At 47.6% G+C, this 23922-nt stretch overlaps 1 protein-coding gene across 1 annotated transcript; it reads right to left on the reverse strand.

The window, feature by feature from the left end:
• Nucleotides 1–2313: 2313 nt before the first annotated feature.
• Nucleotides 2314–23172, reverse strand: PEBP1 (phosphatidylethanolamine binding protein 1). Its single transcript, XM_038763233.1, has 4 exons — nucleotides 22980–23172; nucleotides 14521–14630; nucleotides 10780–10880; nucleotides 2314–2659 (listed from the first exon to the last, which is right to left on the reverse strand). Exons 1-4 carry the CDS (start codon nucleotides 23115–23117, stop codon nucleotides 2442–2444), a joined length of 567 nt encoding a protein of 188 aa, XP_038619161.1. The 5' UTR covers nucleotides 23118–23172; the 3' UTR covers nucleotides 2314–2441.
• Between the last annotated feature and the right edge of the window lie 750 nt (nucleotides 23173–23922).

The following is a 23922-nucleotide window of genomic DNA, read 5'->3' on the forward strand; positions in this document are numbered from 1 at the left end:
GTTCTAATCCCAGCTCCGCCGCTCATCAGCTGGGTGACTTTGGGCAAGTCACTTCACTTCTCTGGGCCTCAGTTACCTCCTCTGGAAAATGGGGATGAAGACTGTGAGCCCCACGTGGGACAACCTGATCACCTCGTCACCTCCCCGGTACTTAGAACGGTGCTCTGCACATAGTAAGCGCTTAACAAATGCCATTATTATTATTATTCTCTGGGCCTCAGTGACCTCATCTGTAAAACGGGGATTAAAGCTGTGAGCCCCCCATGGGACAACCTCATCACCTCGTCACCTCCCCGGCGCTTAGAACGGTGCTCTGCACATAATAAGCGCGTAACAAATGCCATTATTATTATTATTATTATTCTCTGGGCCTCAGTGACCTCATCTCTAAAATGGGGATTAAAGCTGTGAGCCCCCTGTGGGACAACCTGATCACCTCGTCACCTCCCCAGCGCTTAGAACAATGCTCTGCACATAGTAAGCGCTTAACAAATGCCATTATTATTATTATTCTCTGGACCTCAGTGATCTTACCTGTAAAACGGGGATTAAAGCTGTGAGCCCCCGTGGAACAACCTGATCACCTCGTAACCTCCCCGGCGCTTAGAATGGTGCTCTGCATATACTAACCGCTTAATAAATGCCATTATTATTATTCTCTGGGCCTCAGTGACCTCATCTGTAAAACGGGGATTAAAGCTGTGAGCCCCCCGTGGGACAACCTCATCACCTCGTCACCTCCCCGGCGCTTAGAACGGTGCTCTGCACATAGTAAGCGCTTAACAAATGCCATCATTATTATTATTATTATTCTCTGGGCCTCAGTGACCTCATCTGTCAAATGGGGATGAAGACTGTGAGCCCCCCATGGGACAACCTGATCACCTTGTAACCTCCCCGGCTCTTAGAACAGTGCTCTGCACATAGTAAGCGCTTAATAAATGCCATTATTTTTATTATTCTCTGGACCTCAGTGACCTCATCTGTAAAACGGGGATTAAAGCTGTGAGCACCCCATGGGACAACCTGATCACCTTGTAACCTCCCCGGTGCTTAGAACGGTGCTCTGCACATAGTAAGCGCGTAACAAATGCCATTATTATTATTATTCTCTGGACCTCAGTGACCTTACCTGTAAAACGGGGATTAAAGCTGTGAGCCCCCCATGGGACAACCTGATCACCTCGTAACCTCCCCGGCTCTTAGAACAGTGCTCTGCACATAGTAAGCGCTTAACAAATGCCATTATTATTATCATTCTCTGGACCTCAGTGACCTCATCTGTAAAACGGGGATTAAAGCTGTGAGCCCCCGTGGGACAACCTGATCACCTCCCCGGCGCTTAGAACGGTGCTCTGCATATAGTAAGTGCTTAATAAATGCCATCATTATTATTATTCTCTGGACCTCAGTGACTTTACCTGTAAAACGGGGATTAAAGCCGTGAGCCCCCCGTGGGACAACCTGATCACCTCCCCGGCGCTTAGAACGGTGCTCTGCACATAGTAAGCGCTTAACAAATGCCATTATTATTATTATTCTCTGGGCCTCAGTGACCTCACCTGTAAAACGGGGATTAAAGCTGTGAGCCCCCCAGGGGACAACCTGATCACCTCCCCGGCACTTAGAACGGTGCTCTGCACATAGTAAGCGCTTAACAAATGCCATTATTATTATTATTCTCTGGACCTCAGTGATCTTACCTGTAAAACAGGGATTAAAGCTGTGAGCCCCTGTGGAACAACCTGATCACCTCGTAACCTCCCCGGCGCTTAGAATGGTGCTCTGCATATAGTAACCGCTTAATAAATGCCATTATTATTATTCTCTGGGCCTCAGTGACCTCATCTGTAAAACAGGGATTAAAGCCGTGAGCCCCCCGTGGGACAACCTGATCACCACGTCACCTTCCCGGCGCTTAGAACGGTGCTCTGCACATAGTAAGCGCTTAATGAATGCCATTATCATTATTATTATTATTGTTATTATTATTATTCCCTGGGCCTCAGTGATCTCATCTGTAAAACGGGGATTAAAGCAGTGAGCCCCCCGTTGGACAACCTGATCACCTCGTAACCTCCCCAGCACTTAGAACGGTGCTCTGCACATAGTAAGCACGTAACAAATGCCATTATTATTATTCTTATTCTCTGGACCTCAGTGACCTCACCTGTAAAACGGGGATTAAAGCCGTGAGCCCCCCGTGGGACAACCTGACCGCCTCGTCACCTCCCCGGCGCTCAGAACGGTGCTCCGCACGTAGTAAGCGCTTAACAAATCCCATCATTATTATTATTAACGGACAGACGCGGGTTGATTTCCTTCACGAGACATTTATTCGAGTCGGAGCGCGAGGGAGCGGACGAAGGCGGCGAAGCATGGGTCGGCGGGTGCCCGGGAGGGCGGCGGGGGCCGGGCGGCGGGGCCGGGCCGGGCGGCCTCTACTTGCCGGCCAGCTGCTCGTAGAGCCTGGGCACGTAGTCGTCCCACTGGGCCCGGTAGCAGGTGCCGGCCGCGGGGGCGTCCAGCCCGTACTTGGCGCGGAAGGCCGACACCTTGAACCTGGCCCGGCCGTCCCCGGACCGGTTGCCCAGCACGGGCTCGTCGCAGGCGAGCGGCCCCGTCTGCTCGTACACCAGCCACACGTAGCGGTGCAGGCCTGGGCATGTGTATATTGTACATATTTATTACTCCTCTATTTATCTATTTCATTGGTACATATTTATTCTACTTATTTGGTTAATATGCTTCTAGACTGTGAGCCCACTCTTCTAGACTGTGAGCCCACTGTCTCTGTATGTTGCCAACTCGGACTTCCCAAGCGCTTAGTCCAGTGCTCTGCACACAGTAAGCGCTCAATAAATACGATTGATTGATTGATTGATTGTGAGCCCACTGTCCGGTAGGGACCGTCTCTAGATGTTGCCAACTTGGACTTCCCAGGCGCTTAGTACAGTGCTCTGCACACAGTAAGCGCTCAATAAATACGATTGATTGATTGTGAGCCCGCTGTCCGGTAGGGACCGTCTCTAGATGTTGCCAACTTGGACTTCCCAAGCGCTTAGTCCAGTGCTCTGCACACAGTAAGTGCTCAATAAATACGACTGAATGAATGAATGAATGAATGGAGTCCAATGCTCTGCGCACAGTAAGCACTCAATAAATACGATTGAATGAATTAATGAATCAGGCCCGGCCGTCCCCGGACCGGTTGCCCAGCACGGGCTCGTCGCAGGCGAGCGGCCCCGTCTGCTCGTACACCAGCCACACGCAGCGGTGCAGGCCTGGGCATGTGTATATTGTACATTTTTATTACTCCTCTATCTAGTTCATTGGTACATATTTATTCTATTTATTTTAATTGGTTAATATGCTTCTAGACTGTGAGCCCACTCATCTAGACTGTGAGTCCACTGTTGGGTAGGGACTCTCTATATGCTGCCAACTTGGACTTCCCAAGCGCTTAGTCCAGTGCTCTGCACACAGTAAGCGCTCAATAAATACGATTGATTGATTGATTGATTGATTGTGACCCCACTGTCCGGTAGGGACCGTCTCTAGACGTTGCCAACTTGGACTTCCCAAGCGCTTAGTCCAGTGCTCTGCACACAGTAAGCGCACAATAAATATGACTGATTGATTGATTGTGAGCCCGCTGTCCGGTAGGGACCGTCTCTAGATGTTGCCAACTTGGACTTCCCAAGCGCTTAGTCCAGTGCTCTGCACACAGTAAGTGCTCAATAAATACGACTGAATGAATGAATGAATGAATGGAGTCCAATGCTCTGCGCACAGTAAGCACTCAATAAATACGATTGAATGAATTAATGAATCAGGCCCGGCCGTCCCCGGACCGGTTGCCCAGCACGGGCTCGTCGCAGGCGAGCGGCCCCGTCTGCTCGTACACCAGCCACACGCAGCGGTGCAGGCCTGGGCATGTGTATATTGTACATTTTTATTACTCCTCTATCTAGTTCATTGGTACATATTTATTCTATTTATTTTAATTGGTTAATATGCTTCTAGACTGTGAGCCCACTCATCTAGACTGTGAGTCCACTGTTGGGTAGGGACTCTCTATATGCTGCCAACTTGGACTTCCCAAGCGCTTAGTCCAGTGCTCTGCACACAGTAAGCGCTCAATAAATACGATTGATTGATTGATTGATTGATTGTGACCCCACTGTCCGGTAGGGACCGTCTCTAGACGTTGCCAACTTGGACTTCCCAAGCGCTTAGTCCAGTGCTCTGCACACAGTAAGCGCACAATAAATATGACTGATTGATTGATTGTGAGCCCGCTGTCCGGTAGGGACCGTCTCTAGATGTTGCCAACTTGGACTTCCCAAGCGCTTAGTCCACTGTTCTGCACACAGTAAGCGCTCAATAAATACGATTGAATGAATGAATGAATGAGTCCAGTGCTCTGCACACAGTAAGCGCTCAATAAATACGATTGAATGAATGAATGAATCAGGCCCGGCCGTCCCCGGAGCGGTTGCCCAGCACGGGCTCGTCGCAGGCGAGCGGCCCCGTCTGCTCGTACACCAGCCACACGTAGCGGTGCAGGCCTGGGCATGTGCATATTGTACATTTTTATTACTCCTCTATCTATTTCATTGGTACATATTTATTCTATTTATTTTAATTGGTTAATATGCTTCTAGACTGTGAGCCCACTCGTCTAGACTGTGAGTCCACTGTTGGATAGGGACCGTCTCTATATGTTGCCAATTTGGACTTCCCAAAGGCTTAGTCCAGTGCTCTGCACACAGTAAGTGCTCAATAAATACGATTGAATGAATGAGTCCAGTGCTCTGCACACAGTAAGCGCTCAATACGAATGAATGAATGAACGAGTCCAGTGCTCTGCACACAGTAAGCGCTCAATACGATTGAATGAATGAACGAGTCCAGTGCTCTGCACACAGTAAGCACTCAATAAATACGATTGAATGAATGAATGAATGAATGAGTCCAATGCTCTGCGCACAGTAAGCACTCAATAAATACGATTGAATGAATAAATGAATCAGGCCCGGCCGTCCCCGGACCGGTTGCCCAGCACGGGCTCGTCGCAGGCGAGCGGCCCCGTCTGCTCGTACACCAGCCACACGTAGTGGTGCAGGCCTGGGCATGTGCATATTGTACATTTTTATTACTCCTCTATCTATTTCATTGGTACATATTTATTCTATTTATTTTATTTGGTTAATATGCTTCTAGACTGTGAGCCCACTCATCTAGACTGTGAGTCCACTGTTGGGGAGGGACTGTCTCTATACGTTGCCAACTTAGACTTCCCAAAGGCTTAGTCCACTGTTCTGCACACAGTAAGCGCTCAATAAATACGACTGATTGACTGATTGATTTGTTTTGTTGTCCGTCTCCCCCTTCTAGACAGTAAGCGCTCAATAAATACGACTGAATGAATGAATGTGCCAAGCACTGTGAGCCCGCTGTTGGGTAGGGACCGTCTCTAGATGTTGCCGACTTGGACTTCCCAAGCACTTAGTACAGTGCACTGCAGACAGTAAGCGCTTAATAAATACGATTGAATGAATGAATTAATTAATTAATTAATCCAGTGCTCTGCACAGAGGGCGCTCAATAAATACGATTGAATGAATGAATGAGTCCAGTGCTCTGCACACAGTAAGCGCTCAATAAATACGATTGAATGAATGACTGAATGAGTCCAGTGCTCTGCACACAATAAGCGCTAAATAAATACAATTGAATGAATGAATTAGTCCAGTGCTCTGCACACAGTAAGCGCTCAATAAATACAATTGAATGAATGAATGAATGAGTCCAGTGCTCTGCACACAGTAAGCGCTCAATAAATACAATTGAATGAATGAATGAATTAGTCCAGTGCTCTGCACACAGTAAGCGCTCAATAAATACAATTGAATGAATGAATGAATGAGTCCAGTGCTCTGCACACAGTAAGCGCTCAATAAATACAATTGAATGAATGAATGAATTAGTCCAGTGCTCTGCACACAGTAAGCGCTCAATAAATACGATTGAATGAATGAATGAATGAGTCCAGTGCTCTGCACACAGTAAGCGCTCAATAAATACGATTGAATGAATGAATAAATTAGTCCAGTGCTCTGCACACAGTAAGCGCTCAATAAATACGATTGAATGAATGAATGAATGAGTCCAGTGCTCTGCACACAGTAAGCGCTCAATAAATACGATTGAATGAATGAATGAATTAGTCCAGTGCTCTGCACACAGTAAGCGCTCAATAAATACGGTTGAATGAATGAATGAATTAGTCCAGTGCTCTGCACACAGTAAGCGCTCAATAAATACGACTGAATGAATGAATGAATGAGTCCAGTGCTCTGCACACAGTAAGCGCTCAATAAATACGATTGAATGAATGAATGAATTAGTCCAGTGCTCTGCACACAGTAAGCGCTCAATAAATACAATTGAATGAATGAATGAATGAGTCCAGTGCTCTGCACACAGTAAGCGCTCAATAAATACAATTGAATGAATGAATGAATTAGTCCAGTGCTCTGCACACAGTAAGCGCTCAATAAATACGATTGAATGAATGAATGAGTCCAGTGCTCTGCACACAGTAAGCTCTCAATAAATACGATTGAATGAATGAATAAATTAGTCCAGTGCTCTGCACACAGTAAGCGCTCAATAAATACGATTGAATGAATGAATGAATGAGTCCAGTGCTCTGCACACAGTAAGCGCTCAATAAATACGATTGAATGAATGAATGAATTAGTCCAGTGCTCTGCACACAGTAAGCGCTCAATAAATACGGTTGAATGAATGAATGAATTAGTCCAGTGCTCTGCACACAGTAAGCGCTCAATAAATACGACTGAATGAATGAATGAATGAGTCCAGTGCTCTGCACACAGTAAGCGCTCAATAAATACGATTGAATGAATGAATGAATTAGTCCAGTGCTCTGCACACAGTAAGCGCTCAATAAATACGATTGAATGAATGAATGAATGAGTCCAGTGCTCTGCACACAGTAAGTGCTCAATAAATACAATTGAATGAATGAATGAGTGAATGAGTCCAGTGCTCTGCACACAGTAAGCGCTCAATAAATACGACTGAATGAATGAATGAGTCCAGTGCTCTGCACACAGTAAGCGCTCAATAAATACGATTGAATGAATGAATGAATCTGGCCCAGCCGTCCCTGGGGGCAGTTGCCCAGCACGGGCTCGTCGCAGTCAAGCGGCCCCGTCTGCTCGTACACCAGCCACACGTAGCGGTGCAGGCCTGGGCATGTGTATATATTCCTTCATTCAATCGTATTTATCGATCGCTTACTGTGCGCAGAGCACTGTACTAAGCGCTTGGGAAGTCCAAGTCGGCAACATCTAGAGGCGGTCCCTACCCGACAACGGGCTCACCGCCTAGAAGGGGGGAGACGGACAACAAAACAAAGCATGTGGACAGGTGTCAGGTCATCAGAATAAATAAAAATAAAGCTAGATGCACATTATAAACAAAATAAATAGAACAGTAAATATGGACAAGTAAAATAAATACAGTAATAAATCTGTACAAATACATACAAGTGCTGTGGGGAGGGGAAACAGGTAGGGCGCTCCCCACAGCACATGTGTGTTTGTACATATTTATTACTCTATTTTATTTGTACATATTTATTCTATTTAATTTTGTTAATACGTTTTGTTCTGTTTTGTTGTCCGTCTCCCCCTTCTAGACTGTGAGCCCGCTGATCGGTAGGGACTGTCTCTAGATGTTGCCAACTTGGACTTCCCAGGCGCTTAGTCCAGTGCTCTGCACACAGTAAGCGCTCAATAAGTACGATTGATTGATTGTCGGGTAGGGACTGTCTCTAGACGTTGCCGACTTGGACTTCCCAGGCGCTTAGTCCAGTGCTCTGCACACAGTAAGCACTCAATAAGTACGATTGATTGATTGTCGGGTAGGGACCGTCTCTAGACGTTGCCGACTTGGACTTCCCAGGCGCTTAGTCCAGTGCTCTGCACACAGTAAGCGCTCAATAAATACGATTGATTGATTGTCGGGTAGGGACCGTCTCTAGACGTTGCCGACTTGGACTTCCCAGGCGCTTAGTCCAGTGCTCTGCACACAGTAAGTGCTCAATAAATACGATTGACTGATTGTCGGGTAGGGACTGTCTCTATATGTTGCCGACTTGGACTTCCCAGGCGCTTAGTCCAGTGCTCTGCACACAGTAAGCGCTCAGTAAATACGACTGAATGAATGAATGAATGGGCCGGCGGCGGAAGGATGGGGGCGGCGACAGGACGGGAGAGCGGGGTGAGAGGAGTCTATCCCACCCCCGCCAACCCACCCCGCACCCCCAAACCCCAAGAAGAAGAATCGCGGCTTATAAGCTAAGCGCTCACTACGTGCCGGGCACCGTACTGTGAGCCCCACGGGGGATGACCTGATTCCCTCCTATCCACCCCTGTGCGTACAACATTCATTCAATCGTATTTATTGAGCTCTTACTGTGTGCAGAGCACTGGACTAAGCGCTTGGGAAGTCCAAGTTGGCAACATCGAGGGACGGTCCCTACCCGACAGCGGGCTCACAGTGCTTGGCACATTCATTCATTCAATCGTATTTATTGAGCGCTTACTGTGTGCAGAGCACTGTGCTAAGCGCTTGGGAAGTCCAAGCTGGCAACATATTCATTTTTCATTCATTCAGTCGTATTTATTGAGCACTGACTGTGTGCAGAGCACCGTACTGAGCGCTTGGGAAGTTCAAGTTGGCAACGTATTCATTTTTCATTCATTCAATCTTATTTATTGAGCACTGACTGTGTGCAGAGCACTGTACTAAGCGCTTGGGAAGTCCAAGCTGGCAACATATTCATTTTCACTCATTCAATCGTATTTATTGAGCACTGACTGTGTGCAGAGCACTGTACTAAGCGCTTGGGAAGTCCAAGCTGGCAACATATTCATTTTTCATTCATTCAATCATATTTATTGAGCGCTTGCTGTGTGCAGAGCACTGTACTAAGTGCTTGGGAAGTACAAGTTGGCAACATCCAGAGCCGGTCCCCACCCGACAGCCTAGTCTAGAAGGAGAAGCGTGGCTCAGTGGGAAGAGCCCGGGCTTTGGAGTCAGAGGTCGTGGGTTCAAATTCCGGCTCCGCCAGTTGTCAGCTGGGTGACTTTGGACAAGTCACTTAATAATAATAATAATAATGACATTTATTAAGCGCTTACTATGTGCCAAGCACTGTTCTAAGCACTGGGGAGGTTACAAGGTGATCAGGTTGCCCCATGGGGGGGCTCACAGTCTTCATCCCCATTTTCCAGATGAGGTAACTGAGGCCCAGAGAAGTGAAGTGACTTGCCCAAAGTCACACAGCTGACAGTTGGCGGAGCCGGGATTTGAACCCCTGACCTCTGACTCCAAAGCCCGGGCTCTTTCCACCTAGCCGCGCTGCTTCACTAACTTAACGTCTCTGGGCCTCAGTTCCCTCATCTGGAAAATGGGGATGAAGAATGTGAGCCCCCCGTGGGACAACCTGAACACCTTGTATAATCCCTCTAGTGCTTAGAACAGCACTTTGCACATAGTAATAATAATAAGAAGAATGGTATTTATTAAGCGCTTACTATGTGCAAAGCACTGTTCTAAGCGCTGGGGAATTTACAAGGTGATCAGGCTGTCCCACGGGAGGCTCAGTCTTCATCCCCATTTTCCAGATGAGGGAACTGAGGCCCAGAGAAGTGAAGTGACTTGCCTGAAGTTATACAACTGACAACTGGCGGAGCCGGGATTTGAACCCATGACCGCTGACTCCAAAGCCCGGGCTCTTTCCGCTGAGCCGCGCTGCTTCCCTAACTTCACTTCTCTGGGCCTCAGTGACCTCATCTGGAAAATGGGGATGAAGACTGTGAGCCCCCCGGGGGACAACCTGATCACCTTGTATCCCTCCCCTAGCGCTTAGAACAGTGCTTTGCACATAGTAAGCGCTTAATAAAGGCCATTAATAATAACAGAAGGGGGAGAACCCGTGACCTCCGCCTCCAAAGCCCGGGCTTTCTCCACTGAGCCTCGCTGCCCTAAGTAGAACAGTGCACAACCTGATCACCCTGTATCACCCCCTTAGCGCTTAGAACAGTCCTTTGCACATAGTAAGCGCTTAATAAATGCCACTAAACTAAGCGCTTAGTACAGTGCTCTGCACACAGTAAGCGCTCAATACGATTGATGATGATTAATAATAATAGAAGGGGGAGAACCCGTGACCTCTGACTCCAAAGCCCGGGCTTTTTCCGCCTCTCTTCCTGCCGGCGCCTCGCTGCCCTAAGTAGAACAGTGCTTGGCACAGAGTGGGCGCTTAAGAAACACCATTATTATTATTATTATTATTAGAGAATATTATTATTCTCTAATTATTATTAGAGAAGCAGCGTGGCTCAGTAGGAAAGAGCCCGGGCTTTGGAGTCAGAGGTCACGGGTTCAAATCCCGGCTCTGCCAACTGTAAACTGTGTGACTTTGGGCAAGTCACTTAACTTCTCTGTGCCTCAGTTACCTCATCTGTAAAATGGGGGTTAAAACTGTGAGCCCCCCCCCGGGACAACCCGATCACCTTGTGATCTCCCCAGCGCTTAGAACAGTGCTTTGCACATAGTAAGCGCTTAACAAATACCATCATTATTATTATTATTATTATTATTGTTATTATTATTATTATTATTATTAATCGGACCGGTCTGAGAGGCGGGGGAGCCGCCCGGCCCCGCTCTCACCTGTCCCCTTGGGAGGCCCGGAGCCGATGTAATCCGACAGGACGCGGCCACTGCCGATGTCGCTTCCTTTCATGTTCACCACCAGGAAATGGTGCCATTCCCTGGCCGGGAGAAAGAGGAAGACGGGAATGTCAGGAACGCCGCCGTCCCACCCTCCTCCCCTCATTCATTCATTCAGTCATATTTATTGAGCGCTGACTGTGTGCAGAGCACTGTACTAAGCGCTTGGGAAGCCCAAGTTGGCCACATCTAGAGACGGTCCCTACCCGACGGCGGGCTCACGGTCTAGAAGGGGGAGAACGTGCCGCACAATCCGGCGTCCATCAGCGGTGCCTCCTTCTCCCCCGTCCCGCCGTCGACCCCCGGCCTCCCCCCCGGGCCCGGAATGCCCTCCCTCCGCGCATAGGAGAAGCGGCGTGGCTCAGTGGGAACAGCCCGGGCTTTGGAGTCAGAGGTCATGGGTTCAAATCCCGGCTCCGCCAATTGTCAGCTGGGTGGCTTTGGGCAAGGCACTTCGCTTCTCTGGGCCTCAGTTACCGCATCTGTAAAATGGGGATGAAGACTGTGAGCCCCGCCATGGGATAACCTGATCACCTTGTAACCTCCCCAGCGCTTAGTACAGTGCTTTGCACACGGTAAGCGCTTAATAAATGCCATCATTATCATTATTATCCGCCAAGCTAGCTCTCTTCCTCCCTTCGAAGCCCTACTGAGAGCTCACCTCCTCCAGGAGGCCTTCCCACACTGAGCCCCCTCCTTCCCCTCCGCATCCCCCCCGCCTTACCTCCTTCATCTCCCCACACCACCTGTATATATATAAATATATTATATTATATTATATATTATGTATATTTATAAATATATTTGTACATATTTATTACTCTATTTTACTTGTGCATATTTATTCTATTTATTTTATTCATTACTATGTTTGGTTTTGTTCTCTGTCTCCCCCTTCTAGACTGCGAGCCCGCTGTCGGGTCGGGACCGTCTCTAGATGTTGCCGACTTGGACTTCCCAAGCGCTTAGTACAGTGCTCGGCACACAGTAGGCGCTCAATAAGTACGATTGAATGAATGAATGAATGAATCAGACAGTCAGAGAGACAGAAACAGAGACAGAGAGACAAACAGAAAGAGTGAGAGATTCATTCATTCATTCCATCGTATTTATTGAGCGCTTACTGTGTGCAGAGCACTGTACTAAGCGCTTGGGAAGTCCAAGTTGGCAACATCTAGAGACGGTCCCGACCCGACAGTGGGCTCACAGTCGAGGAGGGGGACAGAAGCAGGGAGAGAGAGACAGAGGCGGCTGAGAGGCAGACAGAGAAACAGAGGCGGAGAGACGTCAGAGAGAGTCAACTTGTCCTTCCCAAGCGCTTACTACAGTGCTCTGCACACAGTAAGCGCTCAACAAATACGACTGAATGAATGAGTGAATGAGAGGACACTCCGACGGCGTCGGGGGACGCGTTCCCTGCCCGCGGGGGGACAGAGAGAAATTACGAAAAGTGCTTTGGACACAGGAAGCGCTCGGTAAATACGAGCGAATGGTATAGGCCGAAGTAATAATAATAATTTGCTAAGCGCTTACTATGTGCGAAGCGCCGTTCTAAGCGCTGGGGAGGTTACAGGGTGATCAGGTTGTCTCGCGTGGGGCTCCCAGTCTACATCCCCATTTTCCAGATGAGGGAACTGAGGCCCAGAGAATAATAATGATAATGATAATAATGGCATTTATTAAGCGCTTACTATGTGCGAAGCGCTGTTCTAAGCGCTGGGGAGGTCACAGGGTGATCAGGTTGTCTCACGTGGGGCTCCCAGGCTTCATCCCCATTTTCCAGATGAGGGAACTGAGGCGCAGAGAAGTGAAGTGACTTGCCCAGAGTCACCCAGCTGACAAGTGGCGGAGCCGGGATTTGAACCCATGACCTCGGACTCCCAAGCCCGGGCTCTTTCCACCGAGCCACGCTGCTTCTCTAAGTACCGTGGGGCCGAGGGGGCAAACGGTATTACCCGATAGAGCCAGGCCCGGCCCCGGACGGCAGCATGAGTCAGAAGGACCCGGGTTCTAATCCTGCTGTGACGCTCGTCTGCTGTGTGACTATGGGCAAGTCACCTCTCTGGGCCTGAACTCCCTCCTCTATAAAATGGGGGTGAAGCCCGTGAGCCCCACGGGGGACGGGGACTGTGTCCAACTTATCTTGTATCTTGGATAATAATAATAATAATGTTGGTATTTGTTAAGCGCTTACTATGTGCCAAGCACTGTTCTAAGCGCTGGGGAGGTTCTAAGGAGATCAGGTTGTCCCCCGGGGGGGCTCACAGTCTTCATCCCCATTTGACAGATGAGGGAACTGAGGCACCGAGAAGTGGCTTGCCCAAGGTCACGCAGCTGACAAGGGGCTGAGCAGGGATTCGAACCCATGACCTCTGACTCCCAAGCCCGGGCTCTTTATACTAAGCAGCTGTGTGACTTTGGACAAGTCACTTCACTTCTCTGTGCCTCAGTTCCCTCATCTGGAAAATGGGGATGAAGACTGTGAGCCCCCCGTGGGCCAACCTGATCACCTTGTCACCTCCCCAGCGCTTAGAACGGTGCTTTGCACATAGTAAGTGCTTAATAAATGCCATCATTATTATTATTATTATTATTATTATTACCTGAAAAATGGGGATGGAGACTGTGAGCTCCCCGTGGGACAACCTGATCACCTTGTAACCTCCCCAGCGCTTAGAACAGTGCTTTGCACGCAGTAAGCGCTTAATAAATGCCATTATTATTATTATTACCTGATAAATGGGGATGAAGACTGTGAGCCCCCCGTGGGCCAACCTGATCACCTTGGAACCTCCCCAGCGCTTAGAACAGTGCTTTGCACGTAGTAAGCGCTTAATAAATGCCATTATTATTATTATTATTACCTGAAAAATGGGGATGAAGACTGTGAGCCCCCCGTGGGACAACCTGATCACCTTGTAACCTCCCCAGCGCTTAGAACGGTGCTTTGCACATAGTAAGCGCTTAGCAAATGCCATCTTTATTATTATTATAAGGAGCTTGGACAGGTTTAGGTGGAGAAATGGCACGGCCTAATGGCAACAATCCACGCCTGGGCGTCGGAAGGTCATGGCTCCGCCACTTCTCTGCTGTGTGACCTTGGGCAAGTCAGTTGGTCTCTCTGGGCCTCATCTGCAAAAGGGGGATTCATTCATTTATTCACTGTACTTCCCCAGCGCTTAGTCCAGCGCTCTGCACACAGTAAGCGCTCAATAAATACAATCGAATGAATGAATGAATTCAATCGTATTTATTGAGCGCTTACTGTGTGCAGAGCGCTGGACTAAGCGCCGGGGAAGAACAAGTTGGGAACCCGCGAGCCCCACGCGGGACAGGGACCGCGTCCAAACCCGTTTGTTTTGGGCAGGCTCAGCTCGAGGAGTCGGTGGGACACCCAAGGGGAGCTGTCATTCATTCATTCATTCATTCAATCGCATTTATTGAGCGCTTACTGTGTGCAGAGCACTGTACTAAGCGCTTGGGAAGTCCAAGTCGGCAGCAGATAGAGATGGTCCCTACCCGACAGTGGGCTCACAGTCTAGAAGGGTGTCCTGAAGGCAGGAGGAAACGGGAGACTGCGGAGCGAGGGAGAGGGCTCAGGGATGGAGATTCGGGCGTCCAGCGCAGAGGCGGGAGTTGGAGGAGGCAATATTTGGGGTGCGCCCCACGCCCCCGACTCACCTGAACTTGGGGTCCTGGCGGCTTGGAGCGTCCGGGTCCGTGAGCACGAGAGTGTACAGTTTCTGCGGGTCGCAGCCTTCCCACGCAATGCTCACCGGCCTCTGCTGCACCTGAAACCATTACTCTACTTTACCTTTTTTTTTTTAAATGGCATTTATTAAGCGCTTACTATGTGCAAAGCACTGTTCTAAGCGCTGACATACTTACTATTGTATTTTGTTAATAATGCGCCTATAGCTATCATTCTATTTCTTCTGACAGTTTGGCCCCCTGCCATGCTTTGTATCGCAGCCTTCCTACGCGATGCTCACCGGCCTCTGCTGCACCTGAAACCACTACTCTATTTTATTTTATTTTTTTAATGGCATTTATTAAGCACTTACTATGTGCAAAGCACTGTTCTAAGTGCTGACATATTTACTACTGTATTTTGTTAATAACGTGCCTATAGCTATCATTCTATTTCTTCTGACAGTTTGGCCCCCTGCCATGTTTTGTATCGCAGCCTTCCCACACGATGCTCACCAGCCGCTGCTGCACCTGAAACCATTACTCTGTTTTCCTTTTTCTTTTTAATGGCATTTATTAAGCGCTTACCATGTGCAAAGCACTGTTCTAAGCGCTGACATATTTACTACTGTATTTTGTTAATAATGCATGTATAGCTATAATTCTATTTCTTCTGACAGTTTGGACACCTGTACACCCGTCTCCATGCTTTGTATCGCAGCCTTCCCATGCGATGCTCACCGGCCTCTGCTGCACCTGAAACCGTTACCCTATTTTATTTTATTTTTTTAATGGCATTTATTAAGCACTTACTATGTGCAAAGCACTGTTCTAAGCGCTGACATATTTACTACTGTATTTTGTTAATAACACGCCTATAGCTATCATTCTGTTTCTTCTGACAGTTTGGACACCTGTCTCCATGTTTTGTATCGCAGCCTTCCCACGCGATGCTCACCTGCCACTGCTACACCTGAAACTGTTACTCTATTTTCCTTTTTTTTTTTTAATGGCATCTATTAGGCGCTATGTGCAAAGCACTGTTCTAAGCGCTGACATACTTACTATTGTATTTTGTTAATCATGCACCTATAGCTATCATTCTATTTCTTCTGACAGTTTGGCCCCCTGCCATGTTTTGTATCGCAGCCTTCCCACGCGATGCTCACCGGCCGCTGCGGCACCTGAAACCGTTACTCTATTTTATTTTATTTTAATAGCATTTACTAAGCGCTTACTATGTGCAAAGCACTGTTCTAAGCACTGACATATTTACTACTGTATTATGTTAATAACGCGCCTATAGCTATCATTCTATTTCTTCTGACAGCTTGGCCCCCTGCCATGTTTTGTATCGCAGCCTTCCCACGTGATGCTCACCGGCCGCTGATGCACCTGAAACCGTTACTCTATTTTATTTTATTTTTTAATGGCATTTATTAAGCGCTTACTATGTGCAAAGCACTGTTCTAAGCGCTGACATATTTACTACTGTATTTTGTTAATAATGCGCGTATAGCTATAATTCTATTTCTTCTGACAGTCTGGACACCTGGACACCCGTCTCCATGTTTTGTATCACGGCCTTTCCACGCGATGCTCACCGGACGCTGCTGCACCTGAAACCATTACTCTATTTTATTTTATTTTTTTAATGGCTTTTATTAAGCACTTACTATGTGCAAAGCACTGTTCTAAGCGCTGACATATTTACTACTGTATTTGGTTAATAACGCACCTATAGCTATCATTCTATTTCTTCTGACAGTTTGGACACCTGTCTCCATGTTTTGTATCGCAGCCTTCCCACGCGATGCTCACCGGCCGCTGCTGCACCTGAAACCATTACTGTATTTTATTTTAATAGCATTTATTAAGCGCTTACTATGTGCAAAGCACTGTTCTAAGCGCTGACATATTTACTACTGTATTTGGTTAATAATGCGCCTATACCTATCATTCTATTTCTTCTGACAGTTTGGCCACCTGCCATGCTTTGTATCGCAGCCTTCCCACGCGATGCTCACTGGCCGCTGCTGCACCTGAAACTGTTACTCTTTTATTTTATTTTTTAATGGCATTTATTAAGCGCTTACTATGTGCAAAGCACTGTTCTAAGCGCTGACATATTTACTACTGTATTTTGTTAATAACGCGCCTATAGCTATCATTCTATTTCTTCTGACAGTTTGGACACCTAGACTCCCATCTCCACGTTTCGTATCACAGCCTTCCCACGCGATGCTCACCGCGTATGTAAACAAAACATATTAACCAAATAAAATAAACAGAATAAATATGTACAAGTAAAATAAATAGAGTAATAAATATGTACAAACATATATCCAGATGTCAGCTGTGTGACTTTGGGCAGGACTCCCCCAAGGGCTTAGCACAGTGCTCTGCGGCTCAGTGGAAAGAGCCCGGGCTTTGGAGTCAGAGGTCACGGGTTCAAATCCCGGCTCCGCCACTTGTCAGCTGGGTGACTTTGGGCGAGTCACTTCACTTCTCTGGGCCTCAGTTCCCTCATCTGCAAAATGGGGATGAAGACTGCGAGCCCCACGGGGGACAACCTGATCACCTTGTATCTCCCCCAGCGCTTAGAACAGTGCTTGGCACATAGTAAGCGCTTAACAAATGCCATCATTATTATTATTATTCACTGTGAGCCCCCCGTGGGACAACCTGACCACCTTGTATCTCCCCCAGTGCTTAGAACAGTGCTTGGCACATAGTAAGCGCTTAACAAATGCCATTATTATTATTATTATTATTCACTGGGAGCCCCCCGTGGGACAACCTGACCACCTTGTAACCTCCCCAGCGCTTAGAACGGTGCTTTGCACATAGTAAGCGCTTAATAAATGCCACCATTATTATTATTACTATTAAGTGCTCAGTACAGACCACCGAGTCACTGCAGAGAATTACGGCTGCCGCTTTAAACACGCAGCCCGGGGCTCACGTGGGGCGGGTCTGGCCTTGAGCGAGGGGGCACGGGGGTTGCAACGCAGGGAGTTGTGCAAATAGTGGCAGAGAAGCAGCGTGGCCTAGTGCCCAGACTCCCCGCCTGGGAGTCCGAAGGTCACGGGTTCTAATCCTGCCTCCGCCACTTCATTCACTCATTCGTTCGTTCGATCGTAGTTATTGAGCGCTTACTGTGTGCACAGCACTGGACTGAGCGCTTGGGAAGTCCAAGTTGGCAACATAGAGAGACGGTCCCTACCCAACAGCGGGCTCACGGTCAGTCCGTTTCTCCGGGCCTCAGTTCCCTCTCCTGTAGAATGGGGATCAATCAATCAATCGTATTTATTGAGCGCTTACTGTGTGCAGAGCACTGGACTAAGCGCTTGGGAAGTCCAAGTTGGCAACATCTAGAGACGGTCCCTACCCAACAGTGGGCTCACAGTCTAGAAGGGGGAGCCAGAGAACAAAACCAAACATACTAACAAAATAAAATAAAAATAGAATAGATATGTACAAGTAAAATAAATAATAATTAATAAATACTAATAAATAAGAGTAATAAATACGTACGAACATATATACATATATACAGGTACTGTTACATATATACAGAATGGAACCAGTGAGCCCCCCACTATGGGACAGGGACTGTGTCCATCTCCATTTGCTTTGTGTCCACCCCAGCGCTTAGTACAGTGCCCGGCACCAAGTAAGCGCTTAACAAATACCATCATTATTATTAGTAGTAGTAGTAGTAGAATTATTATTATGCGAATCCCGGCTCCGCCACATGTCTGCTGTGTGACCTTGGGCAAGTCACTTCACTTCTCTGGGCCTCAGTTCCCTCATCTGTAAAATGGGGATTAAGATTGTAAGCCCCAAGTGGGACAACTTGATCACCCTGTATCCCCCCCAGCCCTTAGAACAGTGCTCTGCACATAGTAAGCGCTTAATAAATGCCATTGTTATTACTGTTATTATTATTAAAATGGGGATGAAGACTGTGAGCCCCCCATGGGACAACCTGATCGCCTTGTATCCACCCCGGTGCTTAGAACAGTGCTTTGCACATAGTAAGCGCTTAATAAATGCCATCATTATTACTGTTATTATCATTAAAATGGGGATGAACACTGTGTGCCCATGTGGGACAACCTGATCACCTTGTATCTACTCCAGTGCTTAAAACAGTGCTTTGCACATAGTAAGCGCTTAATAAATGCATTATTATTATTGCTAAAATGGGGGTGAAGACTGTGAGCCCCCCGTGGGACAACCTCATCACCTTGTATCTACTCCAGCACTTAGAACAGTGCTTGGCACATAGTAAGCGCTTAATAAATACCATTACTATTATTATTGTTATTAAAATGGGGGTGAGGACTGTGAGCCCCACGTGGGACAACCTGATCACCCTGTATCTCCCCCAGCGCTTAGAACAGTGCTTGGCACATAGTAAGCGCTTAATAAATACCATTATTATTACTACTATTAAAATGAAGTTGAGGACTGTGAGCCCCACGTGGGGCAACCTGATCACCTTGTATCTACTCCAGCGCTTAGAACAGTGCTTGGCACATAGTGTTGTCCACAGCGGACTTGACATGACTGACTCCATTTTGTATACGCTGACAGTAACCCTCCATTTCTGCAGGCTGAGAGAACAAGTCTGTTAACAGATGCCTTCAAGGCCATCCACAAGTAACCCCCATCCGAAGAGAATTTACACCCCTATTACCTACCTATGCAAGTCCATAGGGCACAAGAATTTACATCCCTATTACCTACCTATGCAAGGCCATAGGGCACAAGAATTTACATCCCTATTGCCTATCTATGCAAGGCCATAGGGCACAAGAATTTACATCCCTATTACCTATCTATGCAAGGCCATAGGGCACAAGAATTTACATCCCTATTACCTATCTATGCAAGGCCATAGGGCACAAGAATTTCCATCCCTATTGCCTATCTATGCAAGGCCATAGGGCACAAGAATTTACATCCCTATTACCTACCTATGCAAGGCCAAAGGGCATAAGAATTTACATCCCTATTACCTATCTATGCAAGGCCATAGGGCACAAGAATTTACATCCCTATTACCTATCTATGCAAGGCCATAGGGCACAAGAATTTACATCCCTATTGCCTATCTATGCAAGGCCATAGGGCACAAGAATTTACATCCCTATTACCTACCTATGCAAGGCCATAGGGCACAAGAATTTACATCCCTATTACCTATCTATGCAAGGCCATAGGGCACAAGAATTTACATCCCTATTACCTATCTATGCAAGGCCATAGGGCACAAGAATTTACATCCCTATTGCCTATCTATGCAAGGCCATAGGGCACAAGAATTTACAACCCTATTACCTGTCTATGCAAGGCCATAGGGCACAAGAATTTACATCCCTATTACCTATCAATGCAAGGCCATAGGGCACAAGAATTTACATCCCTATTACCTACCTATGCAAGGCCATAGGGCACAAGAATTTACATCCCTATTACCTACCTATGCAAGGCCATAGGGCACAAGAATTTCCATCCCTATTGCCTATCTATGCAAGGCCATAGGGCACAAGAATTTCCATCCCTATTGCCTATCTATGCAAGGCCATAGGGCACAAGAATTTCCATCCCTATTGCCTATCTATGCAAGGCCATAGGGCACAAGAATTTACATCCCTATTACCTATCTATGCAAGGCCATAGGGCACAAGAATTTACATCCCTATTGCCTATCTATGCAAGGCCATAGGGCACAAGAATTTCCATGCCTATTACCTGTCTATGCAAGGCCATAGGGCACAAGAATTTCCATCCCTATTACCTATCTATGCAAGGCCATAGGGCACAAGAATTTCCATGCCTATTACCTGTCTATGCAAGGCCATAGGGCACAAGAATTTACATCCCTATTACCTGTCTATGCAAGGCCATAGGGCACAAGAATTTACATCCCTATTACCTATCTATGCAAGGCTATAGGGCACAAGAATTTACATCCCTATTACCTATCTATGCAAGGCCATAGGGCACAAGAATTTACATCCCTATTACCTATCTATGCAAGGCCATAGGGCACAAGAATTTACATCCCTATTACCTATCTATGCAAGGCCATAGGGCACAAGAATTTACATCCCTATTACCTATCTATGCAAGGCCATAGGGCACAAGAATTTACATCCCTATTACCTATCTATGAAAGGCCATAGGGCACAAGCCTTTACATCCCTATTACCTATCTATGCAAGGCCATAGGGCACAAGCCTTTACATCCCTATTACCTATCTATGCAAGGCCATAGGGCACAAGCCTTTACATCCCTATTACCTATCTATGCAAGGCCATAGGGCACAAGCCTTTACATCCCTATTACCTATCTATGCAAGGCCATAGGGCACAAGCCTTTACATCCCTATTACCTATCTATGCAAGGCCATAGGGCACACGAATTTACATCCCTATTACCTACCTATGGAAGGCCATAGGGCACAAGAATTTACATCCCTATTACCTACCAATGCAAGGCCATAGGGCACAAGAATTTACATCCCTATTACCTACCTATGCAAGGCCATAGGGCACAAGAATTTACATCCCTATTACCTATCTATGCAAGGCCATAGGGCACAAGAATTTACATCCCTATTACCTATCTATGCAAGGCCATAGGGCACAAGAATTTACATCCCTATTGCCTATCTATGCAAGGCCATAGGGCACAAGAATTTCCATCCCTACTGCCTATCTATGCAAGGCCATAGGGCACAAGAATTTACATCCCTATTACCTATCTATGCAAGGCCATAGGGCACAAGAATTTACATCCCTATTGCCTATCTATGCAAGGCCATAGGGCACAAGACTTTACATCCCTATTACCTATCTGTGCGAGGCGTGGGAACTGAGAACAAAGATAGTTTGTGTAATATCCTGCCGGTCCCAATTCCTGAAATTTCCAAATGCCCCACTCCCATGTTGCTATAACTCAATAAAAGACACAGTGATATTGGGATGGGGGCTGCTTGTCACTCGTCCCTCTCCAGGGAGGTGAAGGGGCAGGGAGCCACTTTCCTTCTTTCCTGCTCTATCTGAACTCCTGTCTCCGACTCATTTTTCCTCTCTGCGTCACCACCCTGGGTTCAAGAACCCTGCGGCCGATTTACACCGATTAACCTATTTTGCACCCTACTTGTCGATAACACATAGTAAGCGCTTAATAAATGCCATTAGTGTTGTTATTATGAAGACCTTGAGCCCCACGTTGAACAACCTTCTGCTTCACCTTGATCCACTCGTTTTGCTCTTTCCCCCCTCCCCACAGCACTTAATGCGTATATCTATAATTCTATTTATATTGATGCCTGCTTACTTGTTCTGATGTCTGTCTCCCCCCCCAACCCTGCCACCCCCAAGACTGGAAACCCATTGCGGGCAGGGAATGTCTTTATTAATCAATCAATCAATCGGATTTATTGAGCGCTTACTGTGTGCAGGGCGCTGGACTAAGCGCTGGACTTTATTAATCAATCAATCGGGTTTATTGAGCGCTTACTGTGTGCAGGGCGCTGTACTAAGCGCTTGGGAAGTCCAAGTTGGCAGCACATAGAGACGGCCCCTACCCAACAGTGGGCTCACAGTCTAGAAGGGGGAGACAGAGAACAAAACCAAACATACTAACAAAATAAAATGAATAGAACAGATATGCACAAGTAAAATAAATAAATAGGGTAATAAATATTGTAATAAAAGTTGTATAATACAATTTATTATTGTATTGTGCTTTCCAAGCGCTCAGTCCAGCGCTCTGCCCACAGTAAGCGCTCAATAATTTTACTCTATTTATTGATTTATTTTTTTTGTACCTATCTATTCTATTTATTTTATTTTGTTAGTATGTTTGGTTCTGTTCTCCGCCTCCCCCTTTTAGACTGTGAGCCCACTGTTGGGTAGGGACCGTCTCTAGATGTTGCCAATTTGTACTTCCCAAGCGCTTAGTACAGTGCTCCGCACATAGTAAGCGCTCAATAAATACGATTGATGACGACTGACGATGATGATAAATATCACTGTGGCTCAGTGGAAAAAGCCCGGGCTTTGAAGTCAGAGGTCATGGGTTCGAATCCCGGCTCCGCCACTTGTCAACTGTGTGACTCTGGGCAAGTCACTTCACTGGGCCTCGGTTCCCTCATCTGTAAAATGGGGATGAAGGCGGTGAGGCCCACGTGGGTCAACCTGATCACCTTGTAGATTCCCCAGCGCTTAGAACAGTGCTCTGCACATAGTAAGCGCTTAATAAATGCCATTATTATTATTATTACTGAATGAATGAATGAACCTGATCGCCTTGCATCACCCCCAGAGCTTAGAACAGTGCTTGGCACGTACTAAGCGCTTAATAAATACCATTATTATTGCTATTCTCAGCATCATCCTGCTGCTGGTCCCCAGGGTGGGAGGGTTACCTGGGTGGGGGTGAGCACCTGTCCCAGCTGGGTCACCTCCGCGGTGCTGTACTGGACGCGCAGAGGGACCCTGGGCCTTTCGTCCACGTCGTGGAGGCTCAGAGGCCCCGACCACTGCTCGCCCTGGCTGGACCACATGGCTACTGACCACTGGCCACTGCAAGCCCAGTCCTGCTCTGCAATGACAGGCCAAACCCCACTGCGCAGGCGCGAGAGCAGCACAATCCCTCCCTCCCCACCCACGCACGCACGTACGTCCTTACGCACGCACGTACATCCTTATGGACGCACGTACGTCCTCACGCACGCAAGTACATCCTTACGGACGCACGTACATCCTTACGGACGCACGTACATCCTTACGGACGCACGTACATCCTTACGGACGCACGTACATCCTTACGGACGCACGTACATCCTTACGGACGCACGTACATCCTTACGGACGCACGCACTTACGTCCTGACGCACGCACTGACGCCCTGACGCACGCACTGACGCCCTGACGCACGCACCGACGCACGCCCATCCTCCCAAAAGGCCGTCGGAATCCCCGGATGCTCCCTCTCTGATTGGTCGAGCGGCGCCCCGCCTTCCCGGACTCAACCAATGGGAGCGCGACGCTCCCGCCCCGCCCTTCGCGCCTCAGCCCGGCCTCTGCAGCTGGTCCGCAGCGCCCCCTCGCGCGCATTCATGGACTCGCAGGTGGAGGGGCAGGCCAGGGCGGGGACTTGGTTTTTTTAATTCATTCAATCGTATTTATTGAGCGCTTACTGTGTGCAGGGCACTGTACTAAGCGCTTGAGAAGTGCATTCATTCATTCAATCGTATTTATTGAGCGCTTACTGTGTGCAGAGCACTGGACTAAGCGCTTGGGAAGTCCAAGTTGGCAACATAGAGAGACAGTCCCTACACAACAGAGGGCCCACAGTCTAGAAGGCAT

Source organism: Tachyglossus aculeatus, chromosome 21 (assembly GCF_015852505.1).
Source record: "Tachyglossus aculeatus isolate mTacAcu1 chromosome 21, mTacAcu1.pri, whole genome shotgun sequence".
Taxonomy (NCBI): Eukaryota; Metazoa; Chordata; class Mammalia; order Monotremata; family Tachyglossidae; genus Tachyglossus; species Tachyglossus aculeatus.

What these genes read in the sequence shown, in the direction of transcription:
- PEBP1 (XM_038763233.1), bottom strand. Translation starts at nt 23,117, where the DNA reads ATGTGGTCCAGCCAGGGCGAGCAGTGGTCGGGGCCTCTGAGCCTCCAC. An exon ending in AGGTGCTCACCCCCACCCAG is followed by an intron (nt 14,631 to 22,979) that starts GTAACCCTCCCA and finishes TAATGGTTTCAG; the next exon opens with GTGCAGCAGAGGCCGGTGAG. An exon ending in CGGGCCTCCCAAGGGGACAG is followed by an intron (nt 2,660 to 10,779) that starts GTGAGAGCGGGG and finishes ACACATGCCCAG; the next exon opens with GCCTGCACCGCTACGTGTGG.